General features: G+C 39.5%; 1 protein-coding gene across 1 annotated transcript in view; it reads right to left on the bottom strand.

The window, feature by feature from the left end:
- Arfgef1 (ADP ribosylation factor guanine nucleotide exchange factor 1) overlaps window positions 1–15,310 on the bottom strand; it is a 77,678-nt gene that overhangs the window by 17,125 nt on the left and 45,243 nt on the right. Inside the window, exons 20-28 of the mRNA XM_051197066.1 lie at window positions 12,751–12,879; window positions 11,921–12,079; window positions 11,565–11,715; window positions 5,168–5,258; window positions 3,269–3,309; window positions 3,006–3,175; window positions 1,676–1,827; window positions 1,367–1,539; window positions 519–679 (exon numbers count right to left, since the gene is read on the bottom strand). Coding sequence (XP_051053023.1) covers window positions 519–679; window positions 1,367–1,539; window positions 1,676–1,827; window positions 3,006–3,175; window positions 3,269–3,309; window positions 5,168–5,258; window positions 11,565–11,715; window positions 11,921–12,079; window positions 12,751–12,879 — 1,227 coding nt within the window. The remainder of the gene's footprint in view (window positions 1–518; window positions 680–1,366; window positions 1,540–1,675; window positions 1,828–3,005; window positions 3,176–3,268; window positions 3,310–5,167; window positions 5,259–11,564; window positions 11,716–11,920; window positions 12,080–12,750; window positions 12,880–15,310) is intronic.

The raw sequence follows: 15,310 nt of genomic DNA, 5'->3' as shown, positions 1-15,310 counted from the left end.
CTGTACACTTGTGCACATACATTCTTCCCACATATCCAAACATTAGGTCCAGCTATGCAAGGTCAACTCAGCAAGACTTTCAAGTGAGCCTTGTGCTTCTGTGTTTCAGTACACACTCATCATGGTCAACTGACTTCCGTGCTGCCCAGCACAGGCAGACAGGCCAGGCCATAGGGAAGGTGCTTAGAGACTGGCTGGCTTCAAAGACTTTCTCCTTTACCCGCTTTGCAACTATGGACAGAACTTAAACTTCTCACGCCCATCTCCTTTCTTATCTATATAAAGCTGTAACACTACTTGCCCCATTTTGTGTTACAAAACTTAAACAAATAAATATACTAGACTTGGAATACCTGGTAGATACAGTAATGGCTAGTGCAGTCACTGGCCATCTTAACTCAGAATCAAGTTCAGACCACTTTTGGTCTCAAATGCTCCCTATACCCTAACTTTCCAAACAAATGTAGATCTCAGACTGCACTCATTACTGAGAAAGACTTTATTCAATGATGCTATACCTGAGGTCTGTCAGACACATATTTTGCACAATGGCGAATAAGTCGAATTGCTTCCATACTTGTGTCTGGGAAAGCTGCATTACATGCGAATTCAGATAAGCACTTCACTGCATCCTGGAAAGAATCAATAGTGGCTGGAAAGTGTTTTTCAAATACAAGAGCTAAAACAGAGAAAAATAAATAGAAATAACTACACATTTTCAATTATTTTAATTGTATCCAATTAAAATGTGGTACATTCTTCTCACAGGACGCCAAGGGCTTTGACATCTAACAAAAATGGGTCTGAGTCTGTCCTGATGACTAGCCTGTCCACAGCAGGGAGGCAAATAAGATGTGTCTGTTTTGTTTACACTATCAACACCACAGAATAAAGTGATGGGTGCACTTTAATTTTGTTGGACAGATATGCAGAATTAACTACCCTCTGGATACCTGTGTTTAACACTGCCTATTGGGACATTTTATTATTTGAAATGTTTAAGTAAATAGCTTAATATTTATGCAAACACTCACTAAACGATAAGTAAGATAGTCTCACCCCACATAAACACAAATTGGGTTTACAGATGTGCCTGGCCATGCACAGATTGTTTTGGTTGGTGACACAAACTCAGGTCATCATGCTTGCACAGTAAACATTTAATCACTATCTTTTATACAGGATTAACACTAATAGAATCAAACAAAATACTTTACCCAAGACCCTAGCTGCTGGAAGTATATATCTCATTGCTAGTGTATTTGGCCCAGCAATCCCCAGGCCTTGAGTTCAACCCTCAGCACCACAAACCAAATGAATACAGCCAGCTTTTCTATCTGCACTCTCACAGCTAAGGGATACTTACTGACAATGTGCCCTGTTGTCTGAAATGCAAGTTCTACTATGCTTTCATCTTGGTCTGATGCAGCGAGATGGAATACTGAGAAGATGTTCTTCCATCCTGAGCGAATGTTTGCAGCCTGAGAATTAACCATCTGTGCTATACACCGTACAACCATATCTCGAATTGTTGGAGACCTAAAATAGTAATGTAAATGCTTATATATGCATCCGCTGAAATTCCACCCATTGCTTATTCTTTGTTTTACTTTTCTCCCTGGCATAGAACATAATATGATACTACTGATATTATTCAACTAAATTTTCTTTTTACCTGTTTCGTTTCATTATATGTTCAAATGGCCGTAAGAAATCCTTTTGAAATCTGAAATTTGCAAGTTCCCCTTTCTCTAAGAACTTCATTGACAATTGCCTCAGGGAGTCCACTGCAAATATGGCTACATCTTCATTAGGATTGCAACCAACCTGTAAATGCAGCAACAAAATCAAGATGCTAATGTTAGAGTTAAAACTAAAGTCTTCATTTTTGCCTTAGAAAAATTACAAAATAATCAGCATAAGAAGATGAATCCTAGGTTCTTCACAAAGGCACCAGTATGTGAAAAACGGAAAACAGATGTAGCACAAATTCTAATTTTTCTTAATAATAAAAACTCAGAATCAGATATCGGGTGGTGCGAGGGTGGGAGTTGAAAGGTCAGAGAAGCAAAGCGGTCAGCCACTAGAGAGCTCTCACCTCTTCCAATGCTCAGACCAAAGAGGCCATCCTGTCCTCAAACTGCTTGACTGCCTCAACTCCTGTCTCCTCCCGCATATCCTTCTCTCTGCCCAGCCAAATGTCTTCCTGTCTCCACCTCCTTACTGCTGGGATTAAAGGCGCATCACTCCAGGTGCGGGGATCACCTTTGGGTGAGCTCTGTTTCTCATTCAGACTACATCAATTTCGTGGGCCAGCGTGGCCTTGAACTCATAGAGATCCATCTGCCTCTGTCTCCTGAGTGCTGGGATTAAAGGTGTGTGCCACCACTGCCTGGCTTGTTATAGTTTTATAATTAAATTTAGAAAATCTTCCAGGAATCATGCTACAAATTTTTATTATCAACACTTTTGGGCAGATTGAGACAGAATGTCCGTGAGTTCTAGGCCAGCCTGTGCTATATGTTTGGCAAGAGCCTGTCTCAAGAAGGGCTAGAGAAATGGCTGGTTACAGAGGACCAAGTCCAGTTCCAGTGTCAACATCTAGCAACTCACACCCACTTAGAGCTAAAACTCAAGTTTCACAGGATCTAATGCCCTCTAGTGGTCTACCTCCTTGGACATGCATACACATATACAAATATGTACACACAGAGACAACACAAATGCACATTCACATATAGGTTTCACATGTGAGTTCAAGGCCAGCCTGTCTACAGAGCGAGTTCCAGTACAGGCTCCAAAGCCACAGACAAACCTTGTCTCAAAAATCAAAAACAAACAAACAAAAAACCAAAATCAAACATAGATTTAAAAAAAAAAAAAAAACCCAAGAAACTATAACAAATAACTGCTTAGAAGAAAAAATACTATGAAGTTATGATTAGGTAAATTTAAACAAAGAAAAATATTGCAAATGTAAACAAATACTATAATTACTAAAATACCTTATTAAAATGATCTCCAATAACTTCCCAAATCCGAGACCACTGCAGTCGTATTCTTCCCATGTTATAGTATGATATTTCTACAATCTTTTGTAGACTAAACATCCTTGGGTGTGTAGTGGAAAGCAATTCATCCATAGACACGGCACAGAGCCAACGAACAAAATCAACTAAAAAATAAATACATTTATATTTTAATCTCAACTTTAAAGCTTTTTTAACCAAAAGGGCAGCTTAGGAGTAGAATAAACATTCATACTCACCAATAGCATTTCCATCTAGCCTTGTAGATCCTGTGAATATCCTGGGGAAAAATAACAATTTAAAAACTTACAAATCTTAAATTTAAAATCTTACTTCTATTACAGCAACTAAAAAAGAAATGGCCTGGAGTATTAATGGTTCTTCAGTGTTTTACGAGGGCCAAATGGCCCCGTGAACATACACTCACCACCAGCTTACTAACAAGAACTGTCTGAGCTCCCTGTCCTTTCCACTTACACTCTGGACTCAGGACTGTACAGTGGAGCTTTAGGCAAGCATTTCATGGGGTTCTAAGGGTGAGAAGAAATTAATCCGTGGAAGCAATGAACTGGTTTACCAGGAAATGATGGGATTTCCAAGTTTTACTGATAATCTACCAGCTTTAAGCAAGTGCTCTACCTTGAGTTTTATATATATATATATATATATATGTATATATATATATATATAAAACCATAAGCACATTAAGAAACAGTTATATTTTAATTTTTTAAGCAACATTCATTTGTTAGAAAATTCATTAGAATTTAAAAATGATGAAAATTTTACAAATGCTCTTGCTTTATCCAAGAATTTGGTGAGCTCTGCGCATCCTCCCTTTCTGGGGCTTTTTTGTGTCACTAGTCGTATGAGACTTCAGTACACTCACATACAATGTTCTTTTTACCAGAAGTGAATTCTATGCATCAATATGAGAAGACTGTATCTTCTCAGGTCTGATGATATTCCTCAACTTAAAACTACACAACTAGATTTATACAATAAAGGGGAAAACTCAAAGGCAGGGACAGCTCAAATATTAATCTTGAACATAGTGTACTAAGCGTAGCATATCAGCATATCAAGGGTGTACTACCCTTGTATCTTAACTAGGGGTATTAGCACAACTTTGGGAACAGAGATACTCATGCAAACAAAGTCACAGCTTCTGCAGTCACAGAACCAGTAAGGGCAGAGTCAGGATTCGTACTGCAGCAGGCTGACTCCAAAGCCTCCTTACACACTCTCCACACACCATCGTATTTACATTAATTAAACTCACGGCAACCATTTTCAATGCAATCTAGTTTTTCTCTACTTAAACAATTTGAATGTCTCACAACTAATTTTAATCTTCAGTTAAAACAGGCTGACAGACATAAAATTTCAGCTCCTACTAAGGAATGGCTTAAGATTTTCTGTACTGTTCTTTCGGGTAAAATGAAGTAAGTAATTAAAACCTTGGCAAAAAACAACCATGGGGTCATCAAGAGAACTGCACACCATTTACACCAATGGTTAGACTGAAATCAGGACACAGAATACATGAAAACTACAGAGTTCTCGTAGTGACCACAGTAAATATTGCTAGACTCTGTAATGGAATCAGGTGATTTCTCTAGAGATGGCTGAGTGGTTATTAAGAGCACTGACTGTTCTTGCAGAGGTCCTGAGTTCAATTCCCAGCACCTCATGGTGACTCATAACCATCACATGTGATCTGGTGCCCTCCTCTGGCCTGCAGGAATACATGTAGGCAGAATACTGAACAGACATAATAAATAAATAAATCTTAAAATGTTGATTTACACCACTTACCTAGAAAGATAACTTAATTTCCAAGGGTTGAAAAGAATATTTTTCTACAGAGATATTTGTGTTTCTCATCATCAAGAACAATATTTCTTTAATATTTCCAGTAGCAAGTGTAACAGTTTTATGCAATTAAAATCCTTCCTGTATTTTACATTTGTAAAACCAAAATCAAAGGTACTTCATCATCTAAATCACAGTATATCACAAATTAGTCTTCCATTACTTTCTAAAAGTTATTTTGACAATATCTCTGCTCTTTTTAAATGAGGAGCACAATACAGGTGAGAGTATTCAAGGGAGAAGGGAGAAAGTGAGCAGCTTACCTGTCTACAGCCACCACAACACTCTGCGAGCTGGTTTCTCCAATAGACTCCTGAATGCTTGCTATCTGCTTCCAGTCCACATTCCCTCCAACTGCGACATGAGAGAGGTGCACAGCATTGCAGTCAGAAAACAGTTCAAGCCCAGAGTGCACTGAGAGGTCTCAGTGTCCCAGAACACATTCTAACACGCGTGCTCAGTGAGATACATGACATAATATGAGACATGGTAATAGACATATTGGCAAGGGGCAGACACATTAAGACCCCTATGAATTTAGATCACAAAACTGGTGGTCCTGGAAACTTTCCCTTAATCTTGGAGATGCACCAGTTTTATTGCATGCGCTGTCCTCTGCAGATGACTCCAGTGGCCACATCACAAGTCTGTCAATCAGTCTCAAACCTCTTCTTTACAAAGGCTCATTTAATGTGCTGCTTCCTTCTTTTCTTTCTTTTCCTTGAGACAGAGTCTCACTAAGTGGCACACATGGCTGCCAGTGCCCCACCACACCCAGCAATGCAGTCACTGGGACACACAGTCACTTGTTCTTTGGAAAACTGACATGCCCCACATTTCCCACAAATACAGAGGTAACATACTGGAACAGGAAAAGACATGGAAGATAAACTGAGTCAAAACCATGAAGTACAGGCCAAGAGTGACTGAGGTGGTGGGAAGCAGTGCCAAGGGACATTTAACAAATACAGCAGGCAGGAGCTGAATGAAGGAAACATGTCAGTCATCGCATAACTTCTTTAGTGGATCAATTAAAATATATGATCCAAAGAGCATTTTAAACTTCTATATTTAATGTGATTTGTAATAATTTGTAAAAACAAAGGAATCAAACAATGTATAAAATGTCTAGGAACTCAAAGAACCTATTTTTCAATCATGTAACATCATTCAGAGAGTGTAGGATAATATATAATAGTAACAGACAATTCTCATTTTACCAAATTACTCATATTTAGAATAAGAAAGATATGTGCTACATTTATTCTTAAAGACTTATGTGGCCAAAGCCACTAAATTTTCAGATATTAATATATGCCAGAAGGCCCCAAATTCAAATCTATAACTCTGAACCTTTTTGATTTTTTAAGTTTCATTGTGTACCAGGTGGGCCTCATACCTGTCATCTTGCTGCCTCCGTCTCCCAAATGCTGGGGTTATGCTGTGCATCTACATAGCCAGCTATGCAAATAAGGTTTTTGTGTTTGTTGTTTTTGCAGTGCTGGAGAGAAGGGCCCAACTCTCAGACCCTGAGACTTGGCAGCAAAGGAAGTCTTGCCACCCTGCCCGTGGCCTGGTCTTGATGATCTTAAGATTTCTATCTGTTTGTTTAGGTTTTTCGAGACAGGGTTTCTCTGTCTAGGCTGGTCTAGAACTCAAAAAAATCCACCTGTCTGCCTCCAGAGTGCTGGGGTTAAAGGAAGGTATGCACCACCGCTTCCCTGCTAAGTTTCTATTTCTAAAGCATAAAGCCACAGACTTCTTTCATGTACAATCTGCCCTCCACATGTGAGCTTCACATCTATCAAAAACATTAGGGGACTTCCTGTGGAGGGAATGAGAGGGAGAAATGGGAAAGGGAAATATGTAATAATATTTTAATTTGAAAAATAAAGTGATGTCAGGCAGTGCTGGCGCACGCCTTTAAATACAGCACCTGGGGGATAGAAGCAGGCGGGTCTCTGAATTTGAGGCCACTCTGATCTACAGAGTGAGTTCAAGGACAACCAGGGCTACATAGAGAACCCTGTCCTAGAAAATAAATAAATAAAACAAATAAGTAAATGAGAAAAATATTTGGGCAAAAATTTTTACCTATTCTACACTCATACAAATTTTTATCCCTGTTGTACAACTATCTGTATGCAATTTGCTACTTGGTATAAGCAGTCTAGAGATGATTTAAAGGATATAGCAGGATATATGTTGGATGTATGGATATACTATACTGTTTATGTGAGGAACTTGAGTATGCAGGAGGATTTAAGTATCTCCATGGGTCCTAAATTCAAATCCCCACAGATATTAAAGCATGACTGTTAGAACAGTCTAGGGATGGAGTCATGTGAGGAGGATTCTGGCTCTGAGCGCTTATGAGAAAGCTCCAAGAACACAAGAACTTTATGACTTCAATTTCTTCAAAACATGGAACTATTCTTGGAATGTGTCTTTGTGCTCCTCTTAGGTAGAGCTAATAGGACTGTCACTTCAGATCACCCATTATTGCTTGCTGCTGTTATTCAATCAAATGTGTAAATTATCCTTTACATGTCTCTATAGAAAAACATGTTTTGTCACATGAGGCTTGTCCTTATGACCGTATGCAGCTTGAACTTAGGTGAACTTTACTCAGGTGACCTTTCTTAACATTCTGGTATAAGCTGTCTGGGACTCTGAATAAAGTTACTTATTGCATGAGACTTTAGTACACCTCACTTACTGGCTCCTGTTGGGGGACGGACGGACAGACAGACACACACACACACACACACACACACACACACACACACACACACACACACACAGTGAACTCTGAGTTTGCATTTGTGTTAAATAAAATTAACCTTGGGTCAAGAGGCTGCATTAGCAATCAGAAAGCAATCAAAGAGCCTCGGAGGGCATCTGGGAGAGACAGACAGACACAGGAAGTAGTGGGGTGGGGTTTGGAGTGGTGCAGCTTTTGCTGGTTTGGCAAAGCAGAAGCAAGGGTCTTTCAGAGACACTAGCAAGGAGGAAGGTTAGCTAATTGCAATCCAGTCTCTGTAAGCTCGAAGGTTTTCACCCAGCCTTTGAATCTTGAGTCTTATTTGTAAATAGAAAGACAGAGCTTTCGTTAAAGCTACCTTAGAGGTTCTGACAGAGCCTGCAGGGACAGAATTCCTCCCAGGCTGCGGACTGAGCGGCCAGGTTGCTGGGAGACAAGCCCTAACTTCGGAGTTGCAATTGCTGGCTGACATAGCAGTAGGCGAAGGTGCAGTCAGTGTGCTGCAGGTAAAACAAGGGGCTCCATTATCCCAGGTTCCATCGCCCTATAGCGGTGACACGTGACTACGGTGTCACACACGTTTGGTGCCTGGATGCTGGTTCATACTGAAAACTACTAGCTTTAAAGTGGCTTGGCTGCTTATGGATATAGCCTTTTCCAGCTTAACTTTTAAGTAGAACAACCTGCTCAACAAAGCACCTGCTGCGCATGTGAGCGTGGGGCCAGAGGGGAGGACCTGTGTCAGAGGCTCACAGGGAGGCCTCTGCTAAAACAGCCCAGGTCAACAGCAGTCTTCCCACAAGCACGGGCAGAAAGCAATGTCTGACAAACCAGAGGTGAGCAAAGAATAGAAGAAATCCAAATGAAAACTTCGACACACAGTCTACAAGACAGCAGACATGATGGCACAGCCCTGAAATCTTGGGAGGTGGCGGTAAGAGAATCACGAACTTGAGGCAGCAAGACTTATTTATACTTGACACTCTGCCATGGTGTCCCCGAGGGACTGACTGCCAGACCGCACTGTTAAATTACTTAAATTAAACCACCACTAGGGGCTAATTTTTCATAATCCAACCTGAAATCAAAACATAGCCCAAATCCTTTGTCTTTCCCTGTGGATACATTTTAAAACATGAAACCGTATAGATTTCCTAAGGACTGCTAACAACAACAACAAATTACTAAAGGATAAAGACAGGAAGTGTTCACAGTATAATGTTGTATTACAAAGTCTTAAAAGATGAATACTGATGGCTCTCTGGCTTATTCTTTACTGCTCTGCTCAAGCCTGGCTCCTGGACAGTAGAGATGGAGTGGGGACGACGGTTTAGATACTATAACCTAATCTGTAATGCTCCAGGCATTGTGCTAGGTCCATCCGTGTATATATTCTTGCAGATCCTAACAATCCTACAATTAGATGAGATCTTTAGTTTGCAATAGAAATGGAATCTAGAGCTCATGTAGCCAGTATGAAAGAAGTAGAGAAGAATTCAAACCCAGAAGCAGCACAGAAGTCAAGGTCAAAGCCTAGGCTTCCCCTTGGTGGGACTCTTCCCAGTTGTGACTGAAACTATATCACCTTACAGTTTTGCTAGTATTTTCATTTGTACTACTGGCCACTCCAAGCTCTTCTGAAAGCTTGGGAAAGAGGTTCCACAGTGACTTTAAAATGTCTGAGCGTGAGTGCTTTCTCTGGTTGCCCCAATTATCTATTGTTTTCTATCAGCATACACATTTAAGTTACTTGCCTAGTCTTAAAAGTGAGTTGATTAAAAGAACAATACTCAACTTCATATGAAAAAAAAAAAAAAAAAAAAAAAAAAACAAAAACCACAGGATAGCCAAAACAATCCTGTACAATAAAGGATCATCCGGGGGCATCATCATCCCTGACTTCAAACTCTACTATAGAGCTATAGTAATGAAAACAGATTGGTACTGGCGTAAAAAACAAACAGGTGGATAAATGGAATCAAATCGAAGACCCCAGTATCAACCCAAACACCTATGAACACCTAATTTTTGACAAAGAAACTAAAAATACAAAATGGAAAAAAGAAAGTACATTCAACAAATGGTCTGGTATGGCTGTCAAAATGCAGAAGAATGCAAATAGATCCAGGTCTATCATCATGCACAAAACCCAAGTCCAAATGGATCAAAGACCTCAACATAAATCCATCCACAATGAACCTCTTAGAAGAGAAAGTGGGAAATACATTTGAACGTATCCGCACAGGAGACCATTTCCTAAATAGAACACCAGTAGTACAGACTCAGAGAGCAACAATTTATAAATGGGACCTCCTGAAACTGAGAAGCTTCTGTAAAGCGAAGAACGGAGTCAACAGGACAAAACAGCTCCCTACAGAATGGGAAAAGATCTTTACCAACCCCACATTTGACAGAGGGCTGATATCCAAAATATATAACTACTCAAGAAACTAGACATCAAACTACCAAATAATCCAATTTTAAAATGGGGTACAGGTCTAAGCAGGGAATTCTCAACAGAACAATCTCAAATGGTGGGAAGACACTTAAGGAAATGCTCAACATCCTTAGTCATCAGGGAAATGCAAATCAAAACCACTCTGAGATTCTATCTTACACTGATCAGAATGGCTAAGATAAAAACACCAATGACAGCTTATGTTGGAGAGGATGTGGAGAAAGGGGAACATTCCTCCATTGCTGGTGGGAGTGCAAACTCGTATAGCTGTTGTGGAAATCAGTATGGCAATTTCTCAGAAAATTAGGGATCAACCTACCTCAAGGTCCTGAAACACCATTGATGGGCATATACCCAAAGGAGGTATTCATACTGCAAGCACATTTACTCAACTATATTCATAACAACATTATTCATAACAGCCAGACCTTAGAAACAACCTAGATGCTCCTCAACTGAAGAATGTGGTACATTTATACAAGGGAGTACTACTCAGCAGGAAGAAACAATGACATTCTAAAATTTGCAGGCAATTGGATAGAACTAGAAAAAACCATCCTGAGTGAAATAACACCAGAAAGACAAATATTGTATGTACTCACTCATAAGTGGATACCAGACATAAAGCAAAAGATACCCAGCCTACAATCCACAACCCCAGAGAAGCTAGACCCCTCTTCCAGAAACAGATGGAAGCAGATGCAGAAATCCACAACTAACCAATGGGCTAAGCTCCTGGAGTACAATCGAAAGTGAGGGAGGAGTGATAATATGAACAAAGGCGTCAAGACCATGATGGGGAAACGCACAGAATCAGCTGACCCGAGCTGGTGAGAGATCACTGACTCAGGTCTGACAGATGGGGAACCTGCAGAAGACTGAGCTAGGCTCCCTTTATATAGGTGACAATGGTGTGGCTGGGACAATATATGAGGCTACTGGCAGTGTCCAAGATCTAACTCTAATGCACAAACTGACTCAGTGGAGCCCATTCTGTATGGAGAGACACCTTGTCAGTCTAGACACAGGGGTGTGGGGGTGGGGAGGTGCCTTGGTCCTGCCTCACAAGATGATGGGACAGACTTAGAGGACTTCCCAGGGAAGGCCTCTTACCTCTCTGAGGAGCAGATGGGGGTTGGAGGGGAGTGGGAGGGAAGGATGGAGAACTGGGATTAGAATGTAAAAAAATAAATTAATTTTAAAAATACTGTTTAAAAAAAGTGGGAGTGTATTGTTCTCACAGTCACTAGAAAGAAACTAGGTGGCATTTAATATTGTAAACCAGACCAAGTAAAAAAGACTAATTTCCTATTACATTAGCAGTGGGCAACTTACCTCATTTCTAATTATATTTCATTGTCACAATAAAAAAAATTACATAATCTAGATGTTAAAACATTGTGATATTTTTTCTAAAAGTAATTTAAAAACCTCTCACCTAGCCCCAGACCGACAAATTCATCAGGAGCCTGGTCTTTTGTCCCCGTGAGAGAGCCTTCTCTGCCTCTAACTGTCCCAGAAATGTACCGAGGCTTCACTCCAGTTCCTATAAGTTGTGCCAGCTCCAACTGACTGATGCACTTCAGGATCTTCAGTACAAAAGGAAACAAAGTATATTTGCATCTTAAAATGCATGCAGTTAGGGTTTAAAAACAGATTACATTATAAATTATTACTAAAATCTGTTTCTTTAAAGTATACTAAATTGTGTTCTACAAGTAAGTATATTACTGATAGAATATTTAGCATCAACTCATTTTATAAATTCAATTGCAAAGTTGAAAGTGTTTCTACCTCATGCCACGAGTTTCCTAAGTAGTTTCCATCCGTGTGAGCCACTGTGATGAGTGTTTTTATCGTGTCAATGTTCTTCTGCTTCATCTCTGTGATGCCTGAGCTCACGGTAAGCAAGGTAAATCTGGCTAGTGCTTGGACATAGGCATCTCTTTCCAGCTACAAAAGAGAAATTGTATTCACATGCTTGAAAATACTGCATACTAACTAGCCTTTAACTCATGTTGAACAAACTGCATTTAATAAATTCTAACAGATATGTTATGGATTACATACAAATCTAAAAAATTATAATCTTAAAATAAGGCAGGAAGTTCACAGACTTCCAAAACACAGGCACAGAGATTTTTTAGTAGTCAACAAACAAATTCATACAGTGAAAATAAATTTTCTAAAATTTTTTTCAACTATGTTAGCAAAAACCTGCCTTATAAATTTGTTCATTTTTTCCCCCTACAGCTAGGCTGTATTTTGTAATATACCAAGTCATATCATTCACAATTAAATACTAAATGTGTTAAGAGAAAAGAGAGTCTAGTTAAAAGTCATCTTGAAAGTTCATAAACTCCTAGAAAAGACTGTCTCTATGGCAAGTATGTTAGGTACTTGGTTACTAGTTCTGAGGCTTAAGTTAAAAGGTATCTAAAATACATACTTACAATGCTTAGAAACTCCAAACAGAATTACTCTATGTGAGTTTCTTAAAACTATTCATTTAAATTCTATCATAAACTTGAAGGTGGTTTTCAAAGAAGTCAGAAAAAACACTGTGCTTTGGCTATATCCACAGCATGTGTTTTCCAAACTAGCTACAAAGGTGAAACTGTTACCTGGATGCTGAAAATGCACGCAATCCTGATTGCACATCTTATCCCTTCTAGGCAAAGAGAGGCCACTTCAGTATCATCACAGTCTTGTAGACCCACACTGAATGCAGCCAGAAACGGTGTCCAAGCCAACTAGAAAAATTCAAGATTTAAAACAGACCATGCACATCAAGTGATAACTGAGGTTCTTGGCATAGTGAGAAAGCTCTCTTAAAAAGAAAATCCTGTTTCTTGGGCTTAAATAAATGGAAACAATCATAAATTCAGCAATAGCCTAAGGCTTATATTAAGAACTGTATCTATAAATTATTCACAACAATGAAAACACAGGAATAGTCAACATCCATGTAGTCTTAGCACTGACTTAAATTCATTTCTCTTTGTAAGCACTGTCCTTTACAATAAGCCAGATTTTTTAGTTCCAATACAATCCTCTGAATAGTTATGAAAATGTTCTCATGAATGTTTATATCCCTTAATATCATAAACCACATTCTAGTAAATTAGAAATTTATTATCTAGTCCCTTCCCCCAACCAGTACAAGCCAAAAACAGTACTAGCTATTAGGAATGAACAAAGTCTCTTCTCTTCTAAAATAATAATGCTTAAAGAATGTGAGCCACATAGTAGTGGAGCATGCCATTAATCACGGCACCTGGGAGGCAGAGGCAGGAGGATCTCTGTGAACTGGAAGCCAGCATGGTCTACGGAGTGATTCCAGGACAGCCAGAGCTACACAGGAAAAACAAAACAAAAAGTCTTGAAAAACAAAACAAAAAGTGTGGTCTATGACTTCAACATAAGACTTGAAACCTTGATTTGGGCAAAGAAATAGTAGGGAATACATCTGAGCTCATTGGCACAGGAAAAACTTTCCAAACAGGATGGAGACAGTATAGGCATTGAGACCAATAGTGAGTAACTAGGACCACATGACACAATTATTCAAGAAGAGGAAGCCTACTAAAGGAGGAAAACAAACAAACAAACCCATTCTACCAATTAACCAATGTCAGCGGGTTGGTGTCTAGAATTTAGAAAGAACTAAAAAGACGGATGAAAAAATCCAATTGAAAAATGTGGCTCAAAACTAAACAGAACTCTCAAAAGATGAAACATAAATGGCTGAGAAACACTTAAATCCTTGGCTATGACAGGAAAATGCAAATTAAAATTACTTTGAGATTTTATCTTACACCTGTCAAAATCAGTCAAACAAATCACAGCTCATGCTGGTAAGGATGTGGGGTAAAGCGAATGCTCATCCATGGCTGCTGGGGGGTGAAAACTCGTACAGCAATCATCGAGGTAGTTCCTTAGCAAGCTAGGAGTCAATGTACCTCAATACCCGACCCTGATGCTTTTACGAATACAGCCAAAGGATGTTCCATCCTACCACAGAAACACTTGCTTATCCATCTCCATGTCCACTACTGCTCACTCAGACAGAAACTGGAGGGCTGGATGGTGGTGGCATCACCTTTAATCCCAGCACTCAGGAGGCAGAGGCAGGAGGATCTTTGTGAGTTCAAGATCAGCCCGGTCTACAAAGCGAGTTTCAGTACAGCAAGAGCTACACAGAGAAACCCTGTCTTAAAAAACTAAAAAACAAAACAAAGCAGCTTAGATGTTTGACAACAGATGATTAGCTAAAGAAAATGTAGTATGTTTACACAATGAAATATTATTAAGTTGTTAAGAAAAATGAAATAATGAACTGTACAGAAAAATAGATAGGATTAAAAACAATCATTCTGAGTGAGGTAACCCAGACCCAGAAAGACAAATGTTACATGTTTTGTCTCATACAGGATGTTAGCTTTATATCCTTTAGATATGTGTGCTTCACTTAGAAAAACTAACTCACAGAGGTCAGGCAGTGAGTAAAAGGCCAACACGGAGGAGGCGATTTTTTCCCAAGGAGTGAGAGATAGAGTATAGTGCTATCGAGAGAAGATCAGGAGGAATAGGAGGGTAAATAAGGGTAGTGGGGGAGGGCAGGGCAGATGAGGAAATGTGGAGGGTGAGCTCTAGCACTGAAGGTCCTTTGAAAAGCTATTTGGAAACTTACTACTGTAGTACTTTCCTAAATATATACGTTTATAAAAGGAGTTTAAATGGAGTAACCATGTAATGAGGAATAATACCCCAGTGAGGTCATACACTATGAAATCCTATCACTGAAGACACCATATGCTTATGTCACAGAAAAGGAGAAAGAAATCTAGCTGTTGCTTAACTGGGAGCTCCAACACCTCCTCCCACCCCTGAACACATGACAAAGACAAGTACATTTTGTCAACAGTTCAGGGATTGTCCTGAAAAACTAAGGACATGCAAGCTATGTGCATATGCTGCATGCACCTAGAGACCCTGACTACTAACTACGTCCACAAGAGTGGGTACTTGGATGGAAGGGGAGGAAGCGCTATTTGGATACTGAGCTGCAAATGTCCCAGGAGAGGTGGAAGAGCTGACTGAAACTTTTTATTTATTTCTTTTAATAAATGTATTGCCAGTAAAATCATTTAAAGCAATGTTAGCTGGACATGTATGTACCAG

The sequence above is a fragment of the Phodopus roborovskii genome, unplaced genomic scaffold (assembly GCF_943737965.1).
Source record: "Phodopus roborovskii unplaced genomic scaffold, PHOROB, whole genome shotgun sequence".
NCBI classification, from domain to species: domain Eukaryota; kingdom Metazoa; phylum Chordata; class Mammalia; order Rodentia; family Cricetidae; genus Phodopus; species Phodopus roborovskii.
Note: the sequence above shows the minus strand (reverse complement) of the source record. Positions and strands in the feature narration are given on the sequence as shown.